The 21,545-nt window shown below is 42.4% G+C and overlaps 1 protein-coding gene across 9 annotated transcripts; it reads right to left on the reverse strand.

Moving 5' to 3' along the window:
* Nucleotides 1-2,066: 2,066 nt before the first annotated feature.
* On the reverse strand, nucleotides 2,067-19,527 carry LOC120691114 (uncharacterized protein At5g39570-like). Of its 9 annotated transcripts, none has more exons than XR_005682107.1 (10): nucleotides 18,757-19,527; nucleotides 18,556-18,624; nucleotides 17,968-18,144; nucleotides 17,584-17,676; nucleotides 17,027-17,209; nucleotides 15,860-16,042; nucleotides 14,261-14,374; nucleotides 13,295-13,391; nucleotides 12,138-12,418; nucleotides 2,067-2,710 (listed from the first exon to the last, which is right to left on the reverse strand). XR_005682107.1 is itself a non-coding variant. In XM_039974084.1 (7 exons), the coding sequence occupies exons 1-7, from the start codon at nucleotides 19,321-19,323 to the stop codon at nucleotides 14,965-14,967; spliced, it is 1,341 nt and encodes a 446-aa protein (XP_039830018.1). In that variant the 5' UTR covers nucleotides 19,324-19,525; the 3' UTR covers nucleotides 14,786-14,964. The 9 variants fall into 9 exon arrangements, 4 of the variants coding, with proteins under 4 accessions (XP_039830018.1, XP_039830021.1, XP_039830020.1 ...); XR_005682109.1 differs by lacking the exon at nucleotides 2,067-2,710 and adding an exon at nucleotides 5,423-5,720; XR_005682108.1 differs by lacking the exon at nucleotides 2,067-2,710 and adding an exon at nucleotides 8,682-9,074.
* Nucleotides 19,528-21,545: the final 2,018 nt, after the last annotated feature.

Raw genomic sequence — 21,545 nt, forward strand, 5'->3', positions numbered from 1 at the left:
TATCCATTTAATGCTGCAGGCGGGCTCTGCGCGGGTGCGGCGCAGGCGGCTCCACTGTGCTCCTTGGTAATACGCGGTGCACAGCGGGGCCTGACAAAGGCTGTCTCGCGCACCGTGGCGGCAGAGCACGCCTTGTCCATCGCATTGAATGCGGTGGGTGGGCGAGTCCCTCCTGCGGAAGACTCGCGCACGATCCCGCGCCTCCGGGACACGTGGCGGCTCCGGACCCCTACATGGTGAGGGGAGTCCGGACGGGCGCAGGAGGTCCCGGACCCTTCTAGGGGTCCGGGGCCTCGGCGGTCAGCACGGAGCTTCCCTTCCTTAGAGACACGTGGCGTCTCCGGACCCATACTCCTGCGGGGATCGGTCCGGGGCCGTTGGCTTGGTGAAGGAAATGCCTGGCCCGTGGGACCTGGCTACTCCGTCTTCCCACGCAGTTACAGATAACTACACAGGTCTTGCCTTGCCGCAGTAAGAGTGGGTATCCCTGCTACAGGGTACCGACAACCATAACGAGTTCAAGACTGTAAAAAGTCTACTAGGGGAGGAGTGCTCATATGTGAGGCCATAGATGCAAGACAACAAAATGAAAATGTCAAAAAAACCGTTCTTGATGTATAGCATGTTTACCTCTCCCACAATACTAGTTGATTGGTCTTCTGTCTTCTCTGGTCGTTTATGTAGAGTGTCTACAATTTACTTTTTAGTGTTTATACCGCATACATCTATGGTTTGCATGATATAAACAGAGTTATATGCACAAACTTGATCTATATCTTGGTTACTATTTGACCAATCATAGACCGGATTAGATTGGGCCGGACAAAACTGATTGATTTTTTTTCTCGTCTTCTATTCCATCCATCCAAAAATGTAAGACATTAGGATTCAAAGTTTGTACCTAAATATAAAGCATCTTAAGATCCTTTGGACACAAAATCTGACAAATGTTAATTTTGTAAAGAAATGGTCCCGGTGGGCTGTGAGAGTCATAAAAAACATGCAAATCTCCTTTTATTTTGGTGCGGCTACCCAACAACAGGTGGTAAATTGAGAAATTGATCATCCGAAGATGCATTAATTAGGGTTATTATGATGATTTGATCATCTCCTAAAACATGTCCACAAAATGCTAGAACGTCCTATATTACGTGATAGAGGGAGTAGATATGTCATCAGGTCCGGTCAGGCCTATAACACTTTTGAATATTTTCAGATTTTTTTTGTGCTGCAAGTCAACTGTGAGCCAAAGCTAGAGAGGCTCGACTTAGGGAAAGAGTAAAGTGAATTACAATTTGAAATGGACAGAGTATGATTCACTATTGCATCAATTATCAAACGACTAGTAATAGTTTTTTTTTCTCGAACACGCAGGAGAGCTGCATTGTATTAAGAGAGGAAAGAAGTCCAATTACAAATCCCAGAGGACATACATCATTGGAAGTTCGATACCTCATGAACATTCTCCACTAGATCAGCATATAGAGCTTTTTACAGAGGCTCTATAGGTTTTGAACCTTGGAAGAGGCTCTGGAAATCTTGGGCCCCCAGCAAATGCAAAACTTTTGTTTGGTTGGCTATTCGTAACTGATGCTGGACTACTGATCATGCAGAAAAGAGGACTCCCTCATCCCATCCGCTGCCGGTGTGTGACCAAGAGGAGGAGACAATCCAACCACTGAACCTGTCCCGATTGACTCCTGGACTTATGTCTAGCTCATTCTCAGATTGGTGGAAGAAGTCTTAGAAGAAATTGCAGAGACAACTACGAAAGGAATTTAATTCTCTTGTAATCCTTGGATCATGGATCCTCTGGAAACATAGGAATTCCTGCATATTCGATGGAGCTGCTCCTAATTTATAGGAAGCTCTTCAGGCCCATAAGCATGAATTTCATCTTTGGCAAATCTGGGGCGCCAAAGGGCTGTCTGCCTTGAGCCTGGAAGATTTGTAGCTGCTGGTTAGAGGAGTTCTAGTGGTGGCCAGGTTCCAGTTTCCCTTTCTTTGCTTGTAATAGTCTCTGTTTTCTATTTCTTCTACATCCTTTACTCTAGTCCAAGGTAAGGTGACTAGTAATAGTATTCCTTTTCCTTTTTACCATAATCAGTTGTGATCTTCTAGGTAGCATTATCACAAGTTCAATATTACTCACATTAGCAATCGCACATACAAGCTTTAATTGGAACTACAATAATAAAATGCACACCCTACACAGCACGTGCAAGAAGCTTGTGAGACTTTAGTTGAGAGATGAGATGGTTGGAGTGAAGGAAGTGAGCAGAGCAGAGGGAACTAATCTCTCCCTCCTTCGCTCCAATGAGTCGTCCCCAAGCCATGAGCGATGAAGTCAATTGCACCAGCGTCGGTAGGCACTAAAGTCTCTGCACTCGAAGCTTTTGCCATCAACATGCCTTGATGACTTTATTTGCCATCAAGGAATGTCTACGCTGTTGTTCGGTGATACACACAGTTCAGGGGGTTGGCAGGTATGGTGTTCTTCGCTGCTGTGCGTTGCAGATTCGCATCTATCTTTGGTTGACTTGCTCTGCGCTTGGGAAATTCTTCTGTAATGTTCAATGATGAACAGGCGGGTGTTATGGAAGCAGCCGTCTTTAACCATTGTTCTGAAAAGCCCAAGGACAGAACATGCGAGCCCATCACCGCTGTACCGTCACTTTGATCGTATGTCTGCAAGTAGCCAGCAGAGCAGCTGCAATGGCAGAGGTAGAAACAACAGCATTCTTAAAAAAAATTGTTGTTTTACTTAAAAAAATAATTGTTGTATTATTGGATGTTTTCTTTTTCCAATGTGAGGTTTATTTTAAACACCATCACATCGGATATTTGAATGCTAATTAGAAGTATCAAACATAGACCAATGACAAAATAAATTCCATAACCCCTAAGCTAATTCGTGAGATGAGTCTATTAATCCCAATTAGTTCATGATTAGCTTATGTGATGCTACAGTAAATATGTGCTAATCCTATGTGTTATTCTTGGATTAATTAGGCTTACTAGATTCGTCTCGTGAATAAGCCATGTGCTTGCACAATTAGTTTAATAATTAGTTTATATTTAGTTTTTCTAATTGGCATCGAAACATTCGACGTGACAGAGTTTATATTTAGTTTTTCTAATTAGTTTATAATAAGTCTCAAGTAACCAAACATGCCCTTAATTAGGTGAAATTTGAAGGCTAGAAAAAGAATGTGATGATGTGACACTATTGTTCATTGTTTTCGGGTTCAACTTGCATCCACTTAAAACTTGGAAGAATAAGTCACTGTCAAGAATGCTGGCTTATAGAAAATGAAGAGGGGGGGGGGATCTGATTAAAAAAAATGCTAGTCACACGACATGGAGAACGACGCAATGTGTACACTAGATTAAGAGATCCAGAGATGGCAAACTCTAACTACAAAATTGCCATTGGATCACAGATCAAATGTCTCAAAGGAAAAGAGAGACCTGGTAAGAGTTCTACCCACACGAAATGGGTCCATCAATGCCTAACAACACCTCAAGTCCCTGTCACCCGTCGAAAACTAATGTCGCTCCACTATCACCCCGACTATTCAGACACGAGGAGTTCACCAAAACAAATCCACCCAGATAGGCGACTGTCTCTCTGTTTGGAACAGGACATCCGCGGCCGACAGCCAACAGTTAACAGGCGGTCTCGGGCAAAGAGCAAGTGCGAAAATAAACCCGAAGGGTCGCTGTTCCAGCGCGAGAAAGCGACTGCTCTGATCACGATCAACGCTTGACGCTTCAATCATAACTTCATAAGCCCTCGCTTGGCTCTCTATTGCCCTATTGGCCATCCGGGCTCCGATTAAACGGGCTGTGTCTCACGTGTGCAGGGCAAGAAAGCCTGCCTGCTCCTGAGAAGCCCGGGCCGGTGAGAGATGCGTGGTTTCTGGGGCAGGTGAGACAAGAACCTGAGTAGAGACGCCAAGCCCTGAAGACGTACGCCCACTTGGCTGCAGTCACACGGATGGCGACTCGGTTTGGCACACGCATGCTATGCTACCTACCTGGTGATGATTGATTATTTTGGGCCGGGTGATTGGTTATTTTCCAGTAGTTTGTTGTGTCGGCTGGCATCTCTAACAACAGACTAAGATCGGAATGGAATTACTTTCCTTTTTAGGCTCTATCTGACATATTTTTTATCTACAGCAACTTTTCAGTAAGCATAATCCGAGAATAAACTGGATGAGCATAATAAGCTTTTTCACCAGCTCCTTCAGTAAACATGCGGTACGCTCATAAGCTGCAGCAGACAGATTCTTAAAATGCTGAGTTCGAATCCCTCAAGAATTGACTACATCAATGGCATCGTCCCTGGATATGCTCCAACAATCCAGCATGCCATCATTTTATAACCTCTCGACGACACCTGATGGTGTTGCTTGTGTCCTGCAAACCAAGCCAAGGACAATGTCGACCAGTCTTCTTCCTTGGCGTTGGGTTTCTCTTTGGCAAACACAGTGGCATGCCACTGTCTACATATACTATTAACGGTCTTTATTGGGCTCTCTGTTTTTTCAGATGAAGCTATTTTAATTGTTATAAGTTCATTTACATTAATATAATCTTCCTACACCAAATTCCTAAAACATAATCCCTGCACAATTTGCTGTATCAAGTTATCCATTTATGAGCTAAAATTGTGCATATGTCACCATTGTGTAACATTAAAAATGTACATCCACCTATCAAAGATATAAATCCATCTTGGCTATTCCTATTTCATTTTTTTCTTTAACTATATGGTTTGACAACGCAGGATTAGTATTACTGGACTCATAATGAAAAATACTTTTATAATACATAATAATATTTTCTGCTTAAAGTAATATACTTTTAGATATATTATTAGCCGAAGTGTCACCTTGTAGACCGTATAATGAATTTATATTTTTAACCGGGCAAATTAGCTCATGAGACGATTGCTTTACCAAACAACTCATTTCCCTCATTTGCTCTCTCCTGGGTCATGGAGCAACCAACATGGTAGAGCTACGAGGCGACCATAGTCCATAGGACCGTCGGCGTGGGCCACTTGAACGCCCGTGCCATGTGCCGCTCTTGTTCCACGGACCGCGGGGTACATGTACGTGGTCCACGCGTGCACCGGTGGGGGGTCCCGGCCGCAAGGCTCGCACCACGGCTTTGGCCTCTCAAAGTCTCAACAGACCAGGGCTGGGACTGGGAGTGATTTTTTTTTCTAGGGTGCTAAGCTTATCATAATGACACGCTCTTATCCGACAGGGCATGGGGCCTTCGGCCTCTGAATGAGGTGATTATCAGGCGCCGCGGAGTCCATTGGGCGCACAAACGGCCGGGTCTCTGAAACTGTGTGTGCGCCTGTGCGGCATCTTTGCACTTGAGCGCTCCATCTATCCCAGATAACTTGCATAATATATTCCAAAGACAATTCATTCTGTTCGCTTGACTTGTCAGCCAATCAGACAACAATACTTTTCTCTCACATCAAATCAGCACCAGCCACTAGCCAGTCAGCAGTACTTTTCTCTTGTAACAAATCAGCTACCAGCCACAGTTAAGCGAATAGAGCGCCAGGATTAGAGCTGTGCACATCTGTTCTTGACCGGAAGTAGATATGCACAAAGCATATGTGAATCGGGCAACACAATTGTATTTTGAACAACTACTTCCTCCATTCCGAAAACAATGCTAACTCTCACTTCCTGAGAAATCAAACACTTTCAAATTTGATCAAATTTATACAAAAATTATGAACATTTATATTTTCAAATAAATTTATTTTCAAAATATATTAAATAATTAAACGACACTTATTGTAACATAGACATTAGACACAATATGCATTTTAGTCCCTCAACTTTTATTTTGAGGTCAAACTCATCCTTATGCTGATATTATACTCTATAATAACATAAGATAAATGAAAAAAAATCCTTTTTACCCTTAGTTTCCGGTTCCCCTCCTTAATTTTTACTTTTTTGTGTCACTGTCCGCTCAACTTTCCTCAATATTTTATATAGCGTAGCACGTAGTTATGCAATAAGTAGCTTTAATTTTACTTTCCATGCATCCTCACTACAATACGATGCATAGGTAAATAAAATTCTCTGATCTAAATTAAAAGACTCTGATGTTTAGCTCCTAAACGAATTTAGAAGGGGAAGCATCCAAGGGCAAAGAGATCTTTTTTATAAATCTCATGTTATTATGGATTATAATATCAACATAAGGATGAATTTGATCCAAAAATGAAAGTTGAAGAACTATATTGGCTGATCTAAAAGTAGATGGATGAACTTGACCCTCAGATCAAAGTAGGGGGACTAAAACACCTATTTTGCCTAAATGTTAATTTTGTATTGTATAAATTTGGTCAAACTTGAAAGTGTTTAACTCCTAGAAAAACGATAGTTGCTTTCTTTTTTTGGGATGGAGGGAGTAGTCCTTAGCAGCAAGCCTTATCACAGTAGGCTATAGCTATTGCAAAGTCTACAATGTTCAATGTAAAAATATGTATTGCAAAGTCTACAATGTTCAATATAAAAATATGTAGTAGCGAGGTGACATGAAGACAAGGAAGAAGAGAGGGAGAGAAAAGGGAGGAGGGAGTGAGATAAATTAATATTTTATTTTTATGGACAGATAATAAGTTTATGATGAGTATCTTTTGCTAAGGACTACCTCCATAATAGTAGGTAGGATAAATAGAGTATTTTAATTCTTATGAACTGCATTAGAAGTTGCTAATACTAGCAGCAGGAAAATTAGGACCTACTGAACCCAACACATGCAAGTGCCAAGCTGAACCTACGATTTTACATGTGTTCTTTTTTTTTGCTCTCGTGTAGGTTGCCGTACATGTTGCACTTAATGGCCATGCACGCATGCATGCACTTTATACTGATTGATTGATGCTCATATCATGACACCGATTAAGCTCTGAATTAGGGGGGAAAGCAGCACGCGCGTAGCTACCCCTGGCACTGAAAGCCTGCCTTTGCAGCCGGTCCCCCATCACTGGGACAGTGGCTACGCTCCCGCGCGCTTATTTTTTCTGAAAGCTTTCCTCAATTCCTCATGTCCTTGACAGTGACCATCTACGTGGTATACTGAATTTCCACTACCGATAATGGCAGAGACGATGATCGCCGCCATCGCTCCATCAGCTTGCCTAAAAGAACTGCCGCCGGATTCCGTGTTCTTTCGACGGTGCACGACGCTTCCGGGAGCTCCTCATGAGGCAACAGGATCAGATTTGGCGCTTGGCGTAGACAGTCAGGACCGGGGTAGACTGCTAGAGCATGCTGTAGGGACTCGGCCGGCGGTGGGGCCCGCAGCTTCATGGCTGCGCATGCAACTTCGATCTACGCCGCTATGATTGACCTTGAGGACACTAGAGACTTGATACCCTCCCTAAATTGACAGGCAAAATCAATCTCGAAACGACCTGTTGGGCTCCGAAGTCGCGGAGGCACGCGGAGTTCCGGAAGGGAGAGGAGAGAACCCGATCCTTAAACTACCCAGCGATGATCCATACTCGTCGGGATGCTTTGCCCTCTGGCTCCTCGTCGGCCGTCGAGCGGCGTTCCGACCGCCCGAGCTCGCCGACGCTGGCGAGCGGCGAGCGGGGTCGGCGGCAACACCTCGCCGCTGTTCCCGCCTTTACATCACGTCAAACACTGCAAAGGCAGGGAGCACGCACGCGAGGGTACGTGCCGCACCTTTTAAAGGAGGCTTGCTTGCGTGGAACTCGTCTCCGTCAGGACGAGCGAGTCGCCGCCCGAGAGGCGAGAGGACTCGGGAGGAGGAGGGGTGGGGCGGGGCCCCTGCTCTGCTCTGCTCACTGCTCAGCTGCTCCACTGCCGAGTGCCGATGCCGTCGTCCAGCACGGCCGGGCTGGCCTCTGCTTGCCCCCTCGGCAGTTCGTCAGTGATTCAGCGCCATGTGCTCTGCCCAGTCGCTGCCTGTCCTCGCTCTGCATCCGGCTGGCAAAAATTTTAGTTACCAAAAATTTTCACCCAAAATTTTTTACCTCCCGTTTGGACACATGCATGAAACATTAAATGTAGTTAAAAAATAAAATTAATTACTGGATGTACACAACGAGACGAATCTTTTGAACATAATTAGTACATGATTAGCCATAAGTGCTACAGTAACCCGCAATGTGCTAATGATGCGGTCAAAGGTCTCAAAAGATTCGTCTCGCGGTTTCCATATGAGTTCTGAAATTAGTTTTTTAATTAGTGTCCGAAAAACCCTTCCGACATCTGCTCAAACAGTCGATTTAACATCCAAAAATTTTCATTTTGGGAACTAAACGGCCCCTTGGCCCTGTTTGGTTTTGGGTATCACAAATAGCACAGGATTCCTAGAAAAAAAAATTTATATGCATGGAGTAATAAACTAAGTTTATTTGCAAAACCTTTTCACGGATATGTATAATTTTTTAAGACGAATCTAATGACGGTAATTAATTGATGATTGACTACAATGATACTACAGTAACCAACTTCTATTCATGCGGTTAAATACCTCATTAGGTTCGTCTCGCGAAGTAGAGCAGGATTGTGGAGTTAGTTTTGCAAATTGACTTCATTTAATACCTCTAATTATTAGTCAAAATTTTTGTGTTAATTATGATACCCAAAACCAAACAGAGCCTTGCATGCCCGTCCCGTCCCACTCGACTTTTTGGGCGCTTTGGGGCAGGGGAAAGCACGTCATGTGCGTGCACGAAAGGGGGGCGTTCAGGAATCAGGATCCGATGAACAAGGGGAAGCGTTCGGGCTGAGCTGACCTAGCGACCTGCTTTAGTTGGAAGTGGCCAAATGGGCATGAGCTTGGGAGACGAGACGGGTCTGCAGCATGCTTCGTTGTACCCAACCAACCATGCGTTTGTTTGAAAGCGTGTGAGCGCAGAGGTGTTGGAAGAGGTGTTGAATGCCTGCTTTCCTTTCCGAACTCGTGTGAGCGCAGAGGTGTTGAATGCCTGCTTTCCTTTCCGAACTCGTGTGTTTCTCCGTTGTTTTAATGGCTGCCTGATGCTGGCCTGCCTGCCAAAATCGAGCATCCTTGAGGTAGAAACCGGGCATAGATAGGTAGGAGTACAGTACAAAACATGCTGAGTGGGAGAGAGAGAGAGAGGGGTGCTAGATGTTGTGGGTAAAATTACCGAACAAGATGGGACAAGTGCTCTGAGGGTCTGGAGATTAATGATCTGTACGACAGCAAGGACTGGTAAGATCAATTTACTATTGGTCTTCACCTTAACCCTTTTACTAACTGATAGTTCTCAATTATATAGTCCTATTAACCTTTTAAACTGACCACAAAGATGATAAGATATGATAAAATATTGTACGGGTGGTTATTAAACTTCTCTGATGGATGTCACTGAGGTCCCTGTCCTATTAAAATGCACAAGGTCCAAATAACCATGATTAGCAAGTAATTACCCATGCATAACTCTTTATGGAAGCCCGAGAGATCCCCAGGCTCTAGTAAGTGCACACGGTCGTTGCTACTACCAGTACCATGTATAACATGTGTTTGTGTGGCATGTCAGCTACTTAGTGTAAACATTTTGTTTGGCTCAACCAATTAGTAGTGCTTTTCTCTCACACCAAATCAGCACCAACCATCAACCAGTACTTTTCTCTCACAAGAGATCAGCACCAGCCATCAGCCAGCAGTACTTTTCTCAAACAAGAAATCAACACCAGCCATCAGCCTCAGACAACATGGGGCAATTTTCAGGATTGACCCTACATGTTTTCTCAAGATTTAGATGACGACACTAACTTGTCCAGGTTGAAATTCAAGTGATGCTTCTTTCAGTTAGTGCATGTCGAAAAATATTCTCCCTGCCTTTTTTTATAAAAAAAATCTCCTTGGTGCCTTGTCCCATTCATAGCACACACCGCAACATTTTAGTTGACTAGTGACCGACAGTTTCCATCCAAAAACTTAACCACCAAATCTTAGCGCAACTGACAGTGCATCTGGTTTAAAAGGTACCAGAACATGGTCAGCGCCGGCCGCCGGGCTATGGCTAAAGCCTCAGGTTTAGGTGTTCAAGTTTTTATAGAAGCATGACATGACAGGTTCATAAGGCAGCCTATCTCCTTGCCTTAGGCTTCCTTTAGTTCATTTTGCATTTTGTATTTTTGTATTTTTTAAAAAAAATCTTCAACATTTGAAGTATTAAATGTAGACTAATCACAAAACTAATTACAGATCTCATATGTAAACTACGAGACGAATCTAATTAATTAATCATTAAAACATGTTCACTGTAGCATTACTATAGCAATTTAGTGTTTAATCACGCCCTAATTAGGCTCATTAGATTCGTCTCGCGATTTACAATCTATTTATGTAATGCGATTTATTTTTCGACTACATTTAGTACACCATGCAAGTAATTTATAAAAATTTTACATTTTGTGTTTTGGATCTAAACAAAGCCTTAATTTTAAGACAACTTTCCAACTTGTGTCAATCTCTAGCTATTCTCTAGAGTGGCAATTTTTTAATTGCACTGACGTCTTACCATTTATGCGGACTCCTACCTCCCATTGTCCCAACAACAACGGCAAGCCCAGCCAAACTTGCTCACCAATTAGACAGACACCTCTAATCCAGAAAGGAGCAGGACGCCCACGGCGAGTGAGTGTGACCACAACACCCAAGCAAAGCACCCACCAGCCAGGCCCGCCCTGCGAGTTCCTGTGACAGAGTGCTAGGCTGAGGGATGGCAATGGGTACCCAAAACTCGAAATCCGATGATTTTTTGCTTTATTAGGATACAGATTTGGGTCAATTTTTAGACCTGTGGATTTATTAATGAGCACAAAGTCCTACACGTTAGGTTTATGGGCACGGGTTTGTTCCTATAATACCCGAACCCGTGAACCCATGAGTTTTTTAAACCCGATCCAACATAGAGCAATTGTCATTTTATTTTGTGAGATTATAATAAATTTAATATCTCTTTTCTTCAATTCTTATTTTAGTGACCCTTAAGTGGTGGGTATGGGTGTTGTCACTTTGCAGTTGTCGTGTTTATACATGCATATGATGGATTTGTGACATTGTATGGTGTTATGATCATTTAAATATAGAACTTGTTATTTATATACTTATTTCTTTTGTAATTTTTAGTGAACATATATTTCTTCCTCATAATACGCTATAACGATGTTTACGATATTAAACTTATTGATCATGAGAAAAAATTGTATAGTAAACCCACGGCCGACCCGTGGGTACCCGCTAACCCGATGGGTTTGGATTTGGGTTTGGGTTTGGGCAAAATTTTAAACCCGTCACGGGTATGAGTTTTTTAATGAGTTCAAATATTTTTCATGGATTTGGGTTTGTGACGGCAAAATCCGATGGGTTTAGACCCGTTGCCATCCTGACAGGCTCCCCGTATGCTAGTCAAAGCTACATTTCAGGCAGCGGGCAGGCTGTAGCGAGCGCGTCCAGCGCAAGAGCCAAAGAGGGTAGGGGAAAGGCGAAACAGGGGACGATGGCACCGTGCAAGTAAGGATGAAAACGGACGGAAAATTCCGTCCCGTCCCGTCCGTATTTCTATATTTATTCTGTCTATTTTTGTATTTATGGAAAAATACCGAAATGGGACGGGAAGCGGGAGGGGGTGTATCCCGCCCATATTTGCGGGATCCTGTTTTTAGCCGGGATAATCTCGTATTTTTCCCGTATCTATAAAATCCGGGAAAAATAAATAGACATACCATATATCCTCTCATGTTTCTCAACATCAATATATATATTTCACGTAGAAAACAAGAAATATTGATCATATTTTAGAAAAATAGCTTATGTATAGGAGTGTCTAGTGTTATATTCATGCAAAATGAGTGGTGATTAAATAATAATGCATTCCAGTAGATTTTCCGGTTCCCGCCCATTTCCGTAACCGTTATATCCCGTTTCCGCTCCCGTACCCGGCTATTCTGCTCCCGCTCCCGTTTTCTGTAATAAAAAACAAAAACAGAAATGATTGAGGATTTTTCCGTCCGTTTTCATCCCTACGTGAAAGGGGTCATGGGAGAGAGACTGTGGAGTGGAGTTGTGGAGGTCATGCATACCTGCTGACCTGCATCTGCATGTGCAGTGTGGCTTCTGCTGCCTGCGATCCACGGAGCAGCGGAGGCGACACGGGCACAGGCCATATGCTTCCAAACGGGCAACCTTTTCTTTTGCGCGCGCGTGGGTCACTCACTGGGAACTTGGCAGAAGGACGGCGGAAACGGAGCGGAGCAAACGGCAAGCCTCCCTTCGCTTTCCCATGTGGCCACCAGTTGGATTCTTCTTCGTCACAGCCGGAATTTCCGGGCAGGGATCGGCCTTGTCATCACCTCCGTTTCTCCTGCACAGTAAAACTATCTGTTTCAGAATATGGCTGACACTACAGTCCAGTCAAATCTAGTTTCCCCTAGCAAAAGAAGGATCAATTCATTTCGCTTATGGGACGGTAAACATAACCCACATCAACTTTCTATTGTCATATTCTCTCAAAAAGAAAAAAGAAACATACTATTTTCACAAGCTTGCAAGCAACTGTGAAGCACCTTTCGCAATTCATGAGAAGGCTGCCGCGCATGGCGATTTACACTGCTTTTTACATTTTAACTTTTAAGAAAAGCCCTTATCTGAGGTAGACAACTCCTTGCATCACGGCCTTGAAAACCACACCTATGCTTCTTTCAGGTAGATGTGACCTTGCCTAGTTGCATTTGTCTCCCATTAATTTATGTTCTTGCTGGGTAGATTTCTTTATCCTTTTTTTTTCGAAAGTTAGATTTCTTTATCCCCTCCATTCAAAATTCAAATATCCTGACGGCTTTGTCTGTTGTCTATAATCTGCAACCACACCTATGCTTCTTTCTTTAATAATTGAACTAATTAACAAGTGTATCCGACGAGAGCCATCAGATCATATGGACCTACATGTTTCACAATCATGCCTAGTGCCTTTGTCCCTGTACGGCGGACCTAAAATGCAACGAAGACCCCTACCGTTAAGATGCATGGAGTTGATCCAAAAAAAAGGATGGATGCCGTGGTTTAATATGGCACTGCATTCAATCAGCCTTTAGTTAGTTGCATGGTAGCATATGTTTTTGTGGCCCTTTTAGAAGGACCAGGGATGTTTATGAGATGTCATCACAAGTGGATATGCACAAGTATTGCAAAGAGAAAGAACTCGACAGCTTGAGTTCAAGAAAATAACTCATGATCTCACCTGCATACAGATAGGATGAGCTTCCGGTTGTCAGGTATCTTTTGGTTGTGGACGGCGGTAGCATTCACTGCAGTCCAAGGGGGAAAGGCATTGTCACCTGTAGACGTGGTAAAGGTATTTTCAGCAATTATAATGCAGATGTACAGAGCAGACAGTGTCCGTTCACCAATTATAATGGATTAATTGATTGCAACAGTTCCAGGGCAAATCTGGTGCATCATGCATGCCTCGGATGTGGCTACAGGTCTACAACGACTCAACGAAACACCGCCAAAGGAAAAGCTAATATCAGCTGATCAGTATATAATAGAGTCTCACCATGATTCCTATATTGGAAGGGTAAATCCACACCAAATGAGTGCATCGTCCATTTCAGTACTCCCTTACCCCCAGACCATTGCAGAAAAAGACACTATCTGGGTGCACAGCTTTATGATACTACCATCTGAGCATACAATTATCTCCGACATGACCCACAATACCACTTTACGATAGCTGGGAATGTGGGTGCAAGAAAGCAGAATTATTAAAAAACAGAGCAAAAAGGTATAAAACTATATTCTTGTAGCAAACACTGTGGTGTGTTTTGCAGTTTGTTTTATCATCCACCAGGAAAGGGGGAAGTAAAGTGAGTGCATAACTGCCCTCTGTGGATTACTCATTGAGGCAGTGACCACATTCGGTGTCACAGAGTTGCTTAAGAAAATAGTATGTGGGAATTTTGGGAAGGAGAAAAGCACACCCGGATGGAAATGTTTTGCGAATATGTTGGGCACTTCTATTTCTAACAGAAGGCCCTAGCAGAAAAATCTCTTGGACCAGGTCAGGATAAGGGGCCCAGTAACGATGCAGTATTTCATCCCAATTATCAACTGCCAACTAGGCCATTAAGCACGATTGCAAATTTACAGCAACTGTAATCAGTAGACCTACGGGAGGAATCAATTAGCAAACTTCAATTCTTACCCGAGCATTAGAATGTGTTCTGACTTCTGTGTGGACTATGGAGAATGATAAACCTCTTCAAGTTTGACCCCTTCCATTCCTCTTGAATGGACTTCTGGAGGACAGTTCAATAACCTGAAATTGGGTTATTTCAGACCAATGCAGTAACAGAATAGTGTTACATGCACAACATGCATTTCAAAGGACATATTGATAATGCCTGTAACTTATCTTGCAACATACATAAGGAGAACAAAGGAGTAACAACCAGAAAAATCCTAATAAGCGGTTTAAGCCTTTTGTGCCATTTAGAAATGGAAGAACCATTAAGCTCTTCAATAACTGACAACATATTGGGCCAAACAAATACTGGAATTTGTGTGATACACTTAATATAGAGATCCATGCATAGCACTGAAATAGAATGATTGAGTTCATCTGGTTCCGGAACACAGACCTGATAACCTCAGCCAGAACCGCAAGCAAAGAACAAGTCTTGGAAAAAATAATCTGTGAACAATTTGCTATACTAAAAAACTAGAAACAGGCACAAAAGGCATACCAATTTAATTTTATTAATGAATGAAGTCAACTATTTGCTTTGACAATCAAGGATTTAGGTAAATAATCTCTTAATCACACACAAATGCTTATTTATATTTTTGCCGAGTATACATGAATATATTGCCACTATTAGTTGTCCAGAGACAACATTACAACATGAACTAGACACTGTATGCCCAGTGGTGCCCCAAAGGCCAGAAGGAACCATTCATACTGTAGGAATCATCAGCCTGCAAGATTTGTGTGGTAAATAGTTTTAGTGCCCAAAGTTAAATAAGGTAAAATGTTGAGAACAATTAGGTTTCGCTCATATTCACAAAGAACTTGAGACACCAAAGAAATAAGGCACGCCGCGTGCGACAAATAGGAAACCGATGCACAAACCAACAGCTCAAGAAATAAATTTCACTAGTACTACTACTATATTACAATGTGGTAACACATAACACAACACCAGGAACGTGCATGGATGGTACTATAAACTGTTACCTCCTCTCACAAAAAGGTCCATCAGCATACCATATGAACTATTTTCCTTCTAATTATCTAAAACAAATGCCAAGTAAAATACTTCATTTCAGAGCAAAAGAAGTAGTACCCCAACTGCTAGAAAAAGATTATCAAACCAATTGAGTTCAATAAAACAATGCTAGCCTTAGTCAAAACAGCTATTAGGTAGAATTCAGCAAACTTTAAACAATTTTAAAAAACAGCATCAGCGTGCTAGCATACATCATAACTGCTATACTAAGAAAATCAGCTCTTTGAAAAGAGCATAGCTACTTTCCTACTTTCAGCCAGAAAAAAATTGGATGCTGAATCATAATATCTGGTGAGTGTTAGCGAAGAAATGACAAATTCCCCAACAGTCCCAGCACACAGTAAGCCACACACTCAGATACCCTACAGACAACACTCAAAACAAGAATCGCTGCAACAAAGAGCACACCAGCAATTAACATTGGCAAGCATGTTGATTATCCTCAAATTAGTTCTAGATTTACTTGCACCTTGATGACATGATCCATTAATGTTACCTAGCACTTTCTCCCTTACCTGTTGAGAGATTGGAGAAACACCATCCATGGACACATTCTGGTAGGTTGAATTCTGCCAATTGTGCTGGAAGGATGCATGCACATCACTAGGGGCCCACTCAAATGCTTCTGTCTCTCTAGGATAGAAGGGGGAAAAGAACAAGCTTCCGACGGATCCATATTCACCAGAGATTAGAGGATGCTGTCAAAAAAAAAAAAGAGTGACATACTCATCAGAAAAGTGTGCTAGAGGAGAACGGTTCTTAGCTCGAGCTCATGGTAATTTGCGACATGTTCAGTCAAAGAGAAGAAATTGCAAATGTTCACAACATACATAGATGATAAGTACATTTTCTTTTTCAGACACGATCTGAAGTTCTGAACACATCCTTGAATAAACTTGATTTACAATTTCGTTATGTGATGTTCTATACTAGGTTCCATACCATTGAACACAAGATTTTGACACCTTTCCATGTGATAAGAAACTGATCCATCAAGTCATACCAGAAGCTTCCAAAAAGATCTCACACTACCAGAGAAGTAGAAGAGCCTATTAACATTTGCAATCCTACAATCCTGGTTTCTATTTGTGACCCCTGGCACTTTTGGAGATGCAGAATCACACGGAGATCGAGGCCATAATCTAAACAAGGACTGGGCAAAGCGGTGGAAAGTCCAAGCATGAGATTACCCTAAACCTGGTCCTACTGATAATGTGCCACTCTTAAGCTCAAGTTTTCACAATAGTAGTCGCATATGTAAATATGCAACTCTCTTCCAGAATGAATTCAAATTGACTTTCTAAATTAAGGGCATGTTTAGATTCTTTGCTAAAATTGTCATTCCCTATCAATGTTACGAGGGAAGATGCTTTGTTTGGTTCTCTTTCTTAGCTTGCTTATGCACCAGGGTTGCAAGAACTTCCTTTCTTTTAAAAGAGTGCCACTCCCCACTGGAAAGGCTTTTGCTCACAAGCAAGGTAAGATTTGAAATGCATCCTAGATGCAACCTATATTAAAGGTTTTCTATGAGAACATTCATCAAGAAAAGTATTGAAGAATACTCTAGATACCTGCAAAGATTATTAGAACTCTTACAGAGAAAAAAAAGGCTCAAGACGAAGAAAAAAGAAAGCTACGCATTCAAATGAAAGAGATGTATCAGATTCAGATTATGTACTTACTGCATCGTTTTCAGGAGCATCCCCTGGCGTATAGGCATCAGAAAGGCCCCAATTCTGAGACCATGATGGCTTAAAAGGTTCGATTGGCATGTCAGAGATTGGCATATAGGACTGAATGTTGTATGCATGTGCTGGAGTTTCCAAAGTGTCGCCATCACTTTGGCCAAAATATGTTGACAGATGCTACATCAGAACCAAACATATCTTAGAAAATAATTAAAGCAATACAGAGGAATATATTAAGTATATTATTTTCTGAATAATACTTTAAAGGAAAAGGTCATTTTAATTCCGTGAGGTTTTTCAGCTGTCCAGATAGCTCCAAAACTTTTCCTTTTTTTTCTCACTTTACTGTAAGGGTTACTTGGACAACTGGAAAACTTTACAAGAGTAAAATGGACTGCAGTTTCCAGACAAGCAAACTGTAAGGGGATAAATTCATAATGCACATTTACCCAGACTGCCATGTTTCCTAATAACTAAGCTGGAAATCAAATGCTTTAACAAAGCTCATAATACTCCAGCCTCTGAGAAGAAACTGGTTCCAGGGATTCAACCTGGACATTTAATGGTTGTTTATAGCAATGATGGTAATAACAATGAACAGGTTGACCAGAGATCATGTGCTCAACATCGTAGGATAACAACGACTGCATAAAAAAGCTTGACATCAGAACTAATAAGATGTAACTGAACCAAAACCAAAACTAAAAATGCATAAAAATCTTGAGGCAAACAGCATGGTCTCTTGTAAGCATATAAAATGATAGCAAAGTTATTTTTATAAATTTTTAAAAAATACTTGCAAAATACTTTATTTTATTCGTTTTGAATTATTGTTTCTATCTACATATGATGATGTTGTATGGAATCATAAATGCTATTTATAATGAATAAAAGTTTACATATAATGAAATTCACAGTCTCTTCAGAAAAAGTACCTCGTGCTGAAATTCCTCTACTGGATGAGACTCGGAGTAGCTGAGATTTGGAAACCAATCTGGCTTGCCCAAAACTTCAGGAAGGCCATAAGATTGTGCAAAAGAAGGCGTATAGTACAAATTAGACATATAAGTAGTATAGGCATCATCTTTGTAAGTACTATGCCAAGATAAGTCCTGTTTCCAAATAACAAGCAGTTAGAATCACAGTACAACATTAATGTGTACTACACATAAAAATGAGTAATGTACACACATAAGAAGAATAAATAAATAAATCCCCATTCGCCTAATTGAGTTAAGTCAAATTATTGCCATCATCAAGCTTATGAGATATTTGACAAATCAGTGATAGTATCATGATCAGCTATGTAGTGCATTTTTCTATGGAGGACACTCTGAGATAAGAAGCCAGTGTGTTAAGAGTTGTGATTTATTGATCAGCAGAGTGTACTTTTTATCTGAACTGTTATCATTCCTCATGCCAGGAGACAAGAATGCCAGCTTCAATATCCTTGAAATCCCAAGCACATATGCATAAAATACATGCAAATTCAGTCACAAGGTTAAAGCACCAGCGAAATATACCTCTAAAACGAACACAAAATTCGAGCTAAGTTTCCCATATACTGTAGTCTGGAAGAAACCATCTGTACACTTTACATGCACAACATAATAAATAATTTCCTCCAACAAAGAACTAAAATACACTTCCACACGCATGATATCTGACGCTGATACAGGCAGCATCATGGAGAATAAAAATGCATATAGAAAGCAGGTACCCACATTGCCATGAACCAGCTCCTCGCTGCCATCGTGCGGCTCCACTCTTCCCACGGACGGTGGCGGCACCTCAACCTCCACGGCCAAGGCATCCTCCTCACTTTCCTTCCTGTTCGCATAAACCGGAACGACGTAGCTGTCCACCCCAATCCGCTGCTCCACATACGGGTCCTTGTAGCCGAATACGTAATCCAACACCCGCACGCACTTCTTCCAGAAGCCGCGTCCGCGCCGCCTGCCCCTCCGCCCCTTACCTTTCGTAGCTGCCCCGTTTGGAAACACCTCCGAGGATTCGTGCACCGGCTTCCACGGAGCTTCCTCATCGCCATAAGGTTCCTCCGGCGGAGGATCCGCCGGCTCCGGTGTGGGTGAAGGCGGCGAGGGGACAGTGGGGACGGTGGCGGCGGCAGAGGAGGAGACGGGGTAGCAAGTTTTGGCGGAAGGCGGAAGAGGGGTGCCGAAGGTGGCGGCAAGGTCGTAGCCGCCGCGGTATGGGTGAGGATTGTACTCACCGAAGAAATCTTCGTCGTCCTCATCTAAGAGGAAGTCTCCGGCGTCGGCGGGGGCCATGGCTCGTCGGTTGGAGTCCGTGTTGCGGGGCGCGAGGATGCGAAGTGGGAGTGGAATGGAGCGGCGGAAGAAGTGAAGGAGCACGAGGACATGCGGAGGGTGGCATGTTGCTTTCCGGTGACGGCGATGCGGTCGGGAGTTTGCGTCGGGTGGCCGGGTGGGGACGACGCGCGCGGGGCTCGCCGTCGGCGGGAAGGGGATTGATCTGGCGAATACGGAGGTCGAGTGGGCGGGGTGGTTTTACTAGCGCGCACCGGCGCACGGCGACGGGCTGCGCTGCAATCGCACAAGGCCGGCCCACCTGTTGCTTCGCGGCCCACGTGTCCAGTGAGATGCATCGTGGATCCTATATATTTTCAAGAATTTTTTTTCTGACCCATGCTCCGGTTTTTGAGATTGGTGCAACTAATCTCAGCCATCCATCCCTTCCCTCAACCTTAACCCGACCCCACACGCTACTTCCTCCTACTCCCGTGCACATCGCCATCAAGCCACCACCGCCGCCTGCCGCGCACGCCACTGCACCGCACCGCCCCTATGCCTGCTGAAGCTGTCGCCGGCGCCGGAGAAGAAGGTGAGGAAAAAAGATTAAGGTTCATTGATTCAACAGTTTTTAAAATGCTGATTCAACATTTTTAAAATATTGATTCAATATTTTTGAAATGTGATTCGATATTCCTTTCAAAATATCCATTTTGTTTATCTTTTTCGAGCTCGCCCTTTCGCATCGCCGGACAACGCATGGTTTTATCAAGACCGTAGTTAATTAAAGAAGAACGAAGATTGAGAAGAAGATAAAATGAACTAAATTCAAAAACAAAATAAAATATTTAAAAATAAAATAAAGTGTTCTAGAATAAAATAAAATATTCCGACAACAAGCACAAATAATCCAAAAATTGTTTCGAATAAGAAAAAAAATCTAAGAACAAAATATAATGTTCCGATACAAAAATATGTTCTAAAAATATTATATTATTTATATATAATTAAGTGTGATTTGGTTTTGAAGATCTCCTTGCAAGGACATAACGTGTAAGCAAAATTGCATCTGAATATTTGATTTGTAAACTATATTTTTATTTATTTCCGGACATATGTGTTAAATGAATTTTGATGTGGGTCAGCTTGTCTTCTTATCTGTCTAGAGCTAGTTTTCGAAAATCTGCTGGCAATTAGGATATGGGTTGGTTGCTGCTCTTTTTGCACGGTTGAGCCCACGCTTTTCAATGTCGTGGACTGGAGTATATATTGGCACATTCAAAGATTCACATATGTTGGCATGGTTCAAGGCTGGTGAATTCACAAGGTTTATTTTGTGAAGAAAAACTTAATGCAACTTCCCTCAAAATGGCTTTTCATGATTTTATAGTATTTTACTTGTTTGCTTAAGATGTTTCTCATATGCTAGGAGAACTCAATGTATGCACACGTACTCTCACCACATAAATCAAAGAATCTTGTGTGGTATAATTTTTCTAGTTCCGTTCCATCCTGTGCCTCCCATTGATCAATGCAAGGATATCACTCTATTTTCAAAACCGTATTTTTCATAATAAAAACGGTGATTTTGGAGTGTTTTCCCCTGTATGCCGACTGCCGAGTATTTTGATTTTTGAAGCGATGTTTTCTTTGTTTTTTAGGGAGTTTTTTTGTGTGCGCAGTGGCAAACCCACGGGCCTGGCGCTCGTGGCGAACTTTTTTCTTTTTTATATTTAAAAAAAATAAAAATTTCAAAAATATATGTCCGTTTTGCAATATTTCAAAAATACCCCCCGGTCGCCCCCCATAGAGCGACAGGTCCAAAGTGTAATTTTTTTTCTTCAAATTCGCAACGAGGTCCCTGGAGAAAAAAAAAGGAGCCTGTCGCCCCCCCAACGGGCGACAGGTCCCCTCCCCTTTTATAAGCCATGGCCGCCATATGCCGCCATTCCCTTTGTCATTTGAAATTCGCAACGAGGTCCCTGGAGTGCTTGCCGTGTTGTCACATCTTTTTGAAATGGTGGAAGAGCACTACTATTGGGTCACGTATGTCTGGGCAAAGAATGCGATATTTGGGAAACTCGTGATCGCTGTGCTGATTAGTGGCAACCTGTGATCTCGTACTCGCAGCTAGATACACTATAGTTCCTATTTTGAGCTATTCGAGTGTGTAGTCATCATCATCGTCGGCAAGATCTCGGTCGCTAACTCCTACCGCACCTAACTTGTCCTTCATTAAA

This window comes from Panicum virgatum, chromosome 9N (assembly GCF_016808335.1).
Source record: "Panicum virgatum strain AP13 chromosome 9N, P.virgatum_v5, whole genome shotgun sequence".
In the NCBI taxonomy this organism is placed as follows: domain Eukaryota; kingdom Viridiplantae; phylum Streptophyta; class Magnoliopsida; order Poales; family Poaceae; genus Panicum; species Panicum virgatum.

Bases quoted from the DNA above. Each gene is read 5' to 3' on its own strand.
- LOC120691114 (XM_039974084.1), bottom strand. From the start codon at position 19,323: ATGGCCCCCGCCGACGCCGGAGACTTCCTCTTAGATGAGGACGACGAA. The intron at 17,677-17,967 runs GTACTTTTTCTG...TTTTTTATGCAG, and splicing joins TAGAGGAATTTCAGCACGAG to TCGTTGTTATCCTACGATGT. The intron at 17,210-17,583 runs GTTGAATCCCTG...GTTCTGATGTAG, and splicing joins AACAACCATTAAATGTCCAG to CATCTGTCAACATATTTTGG.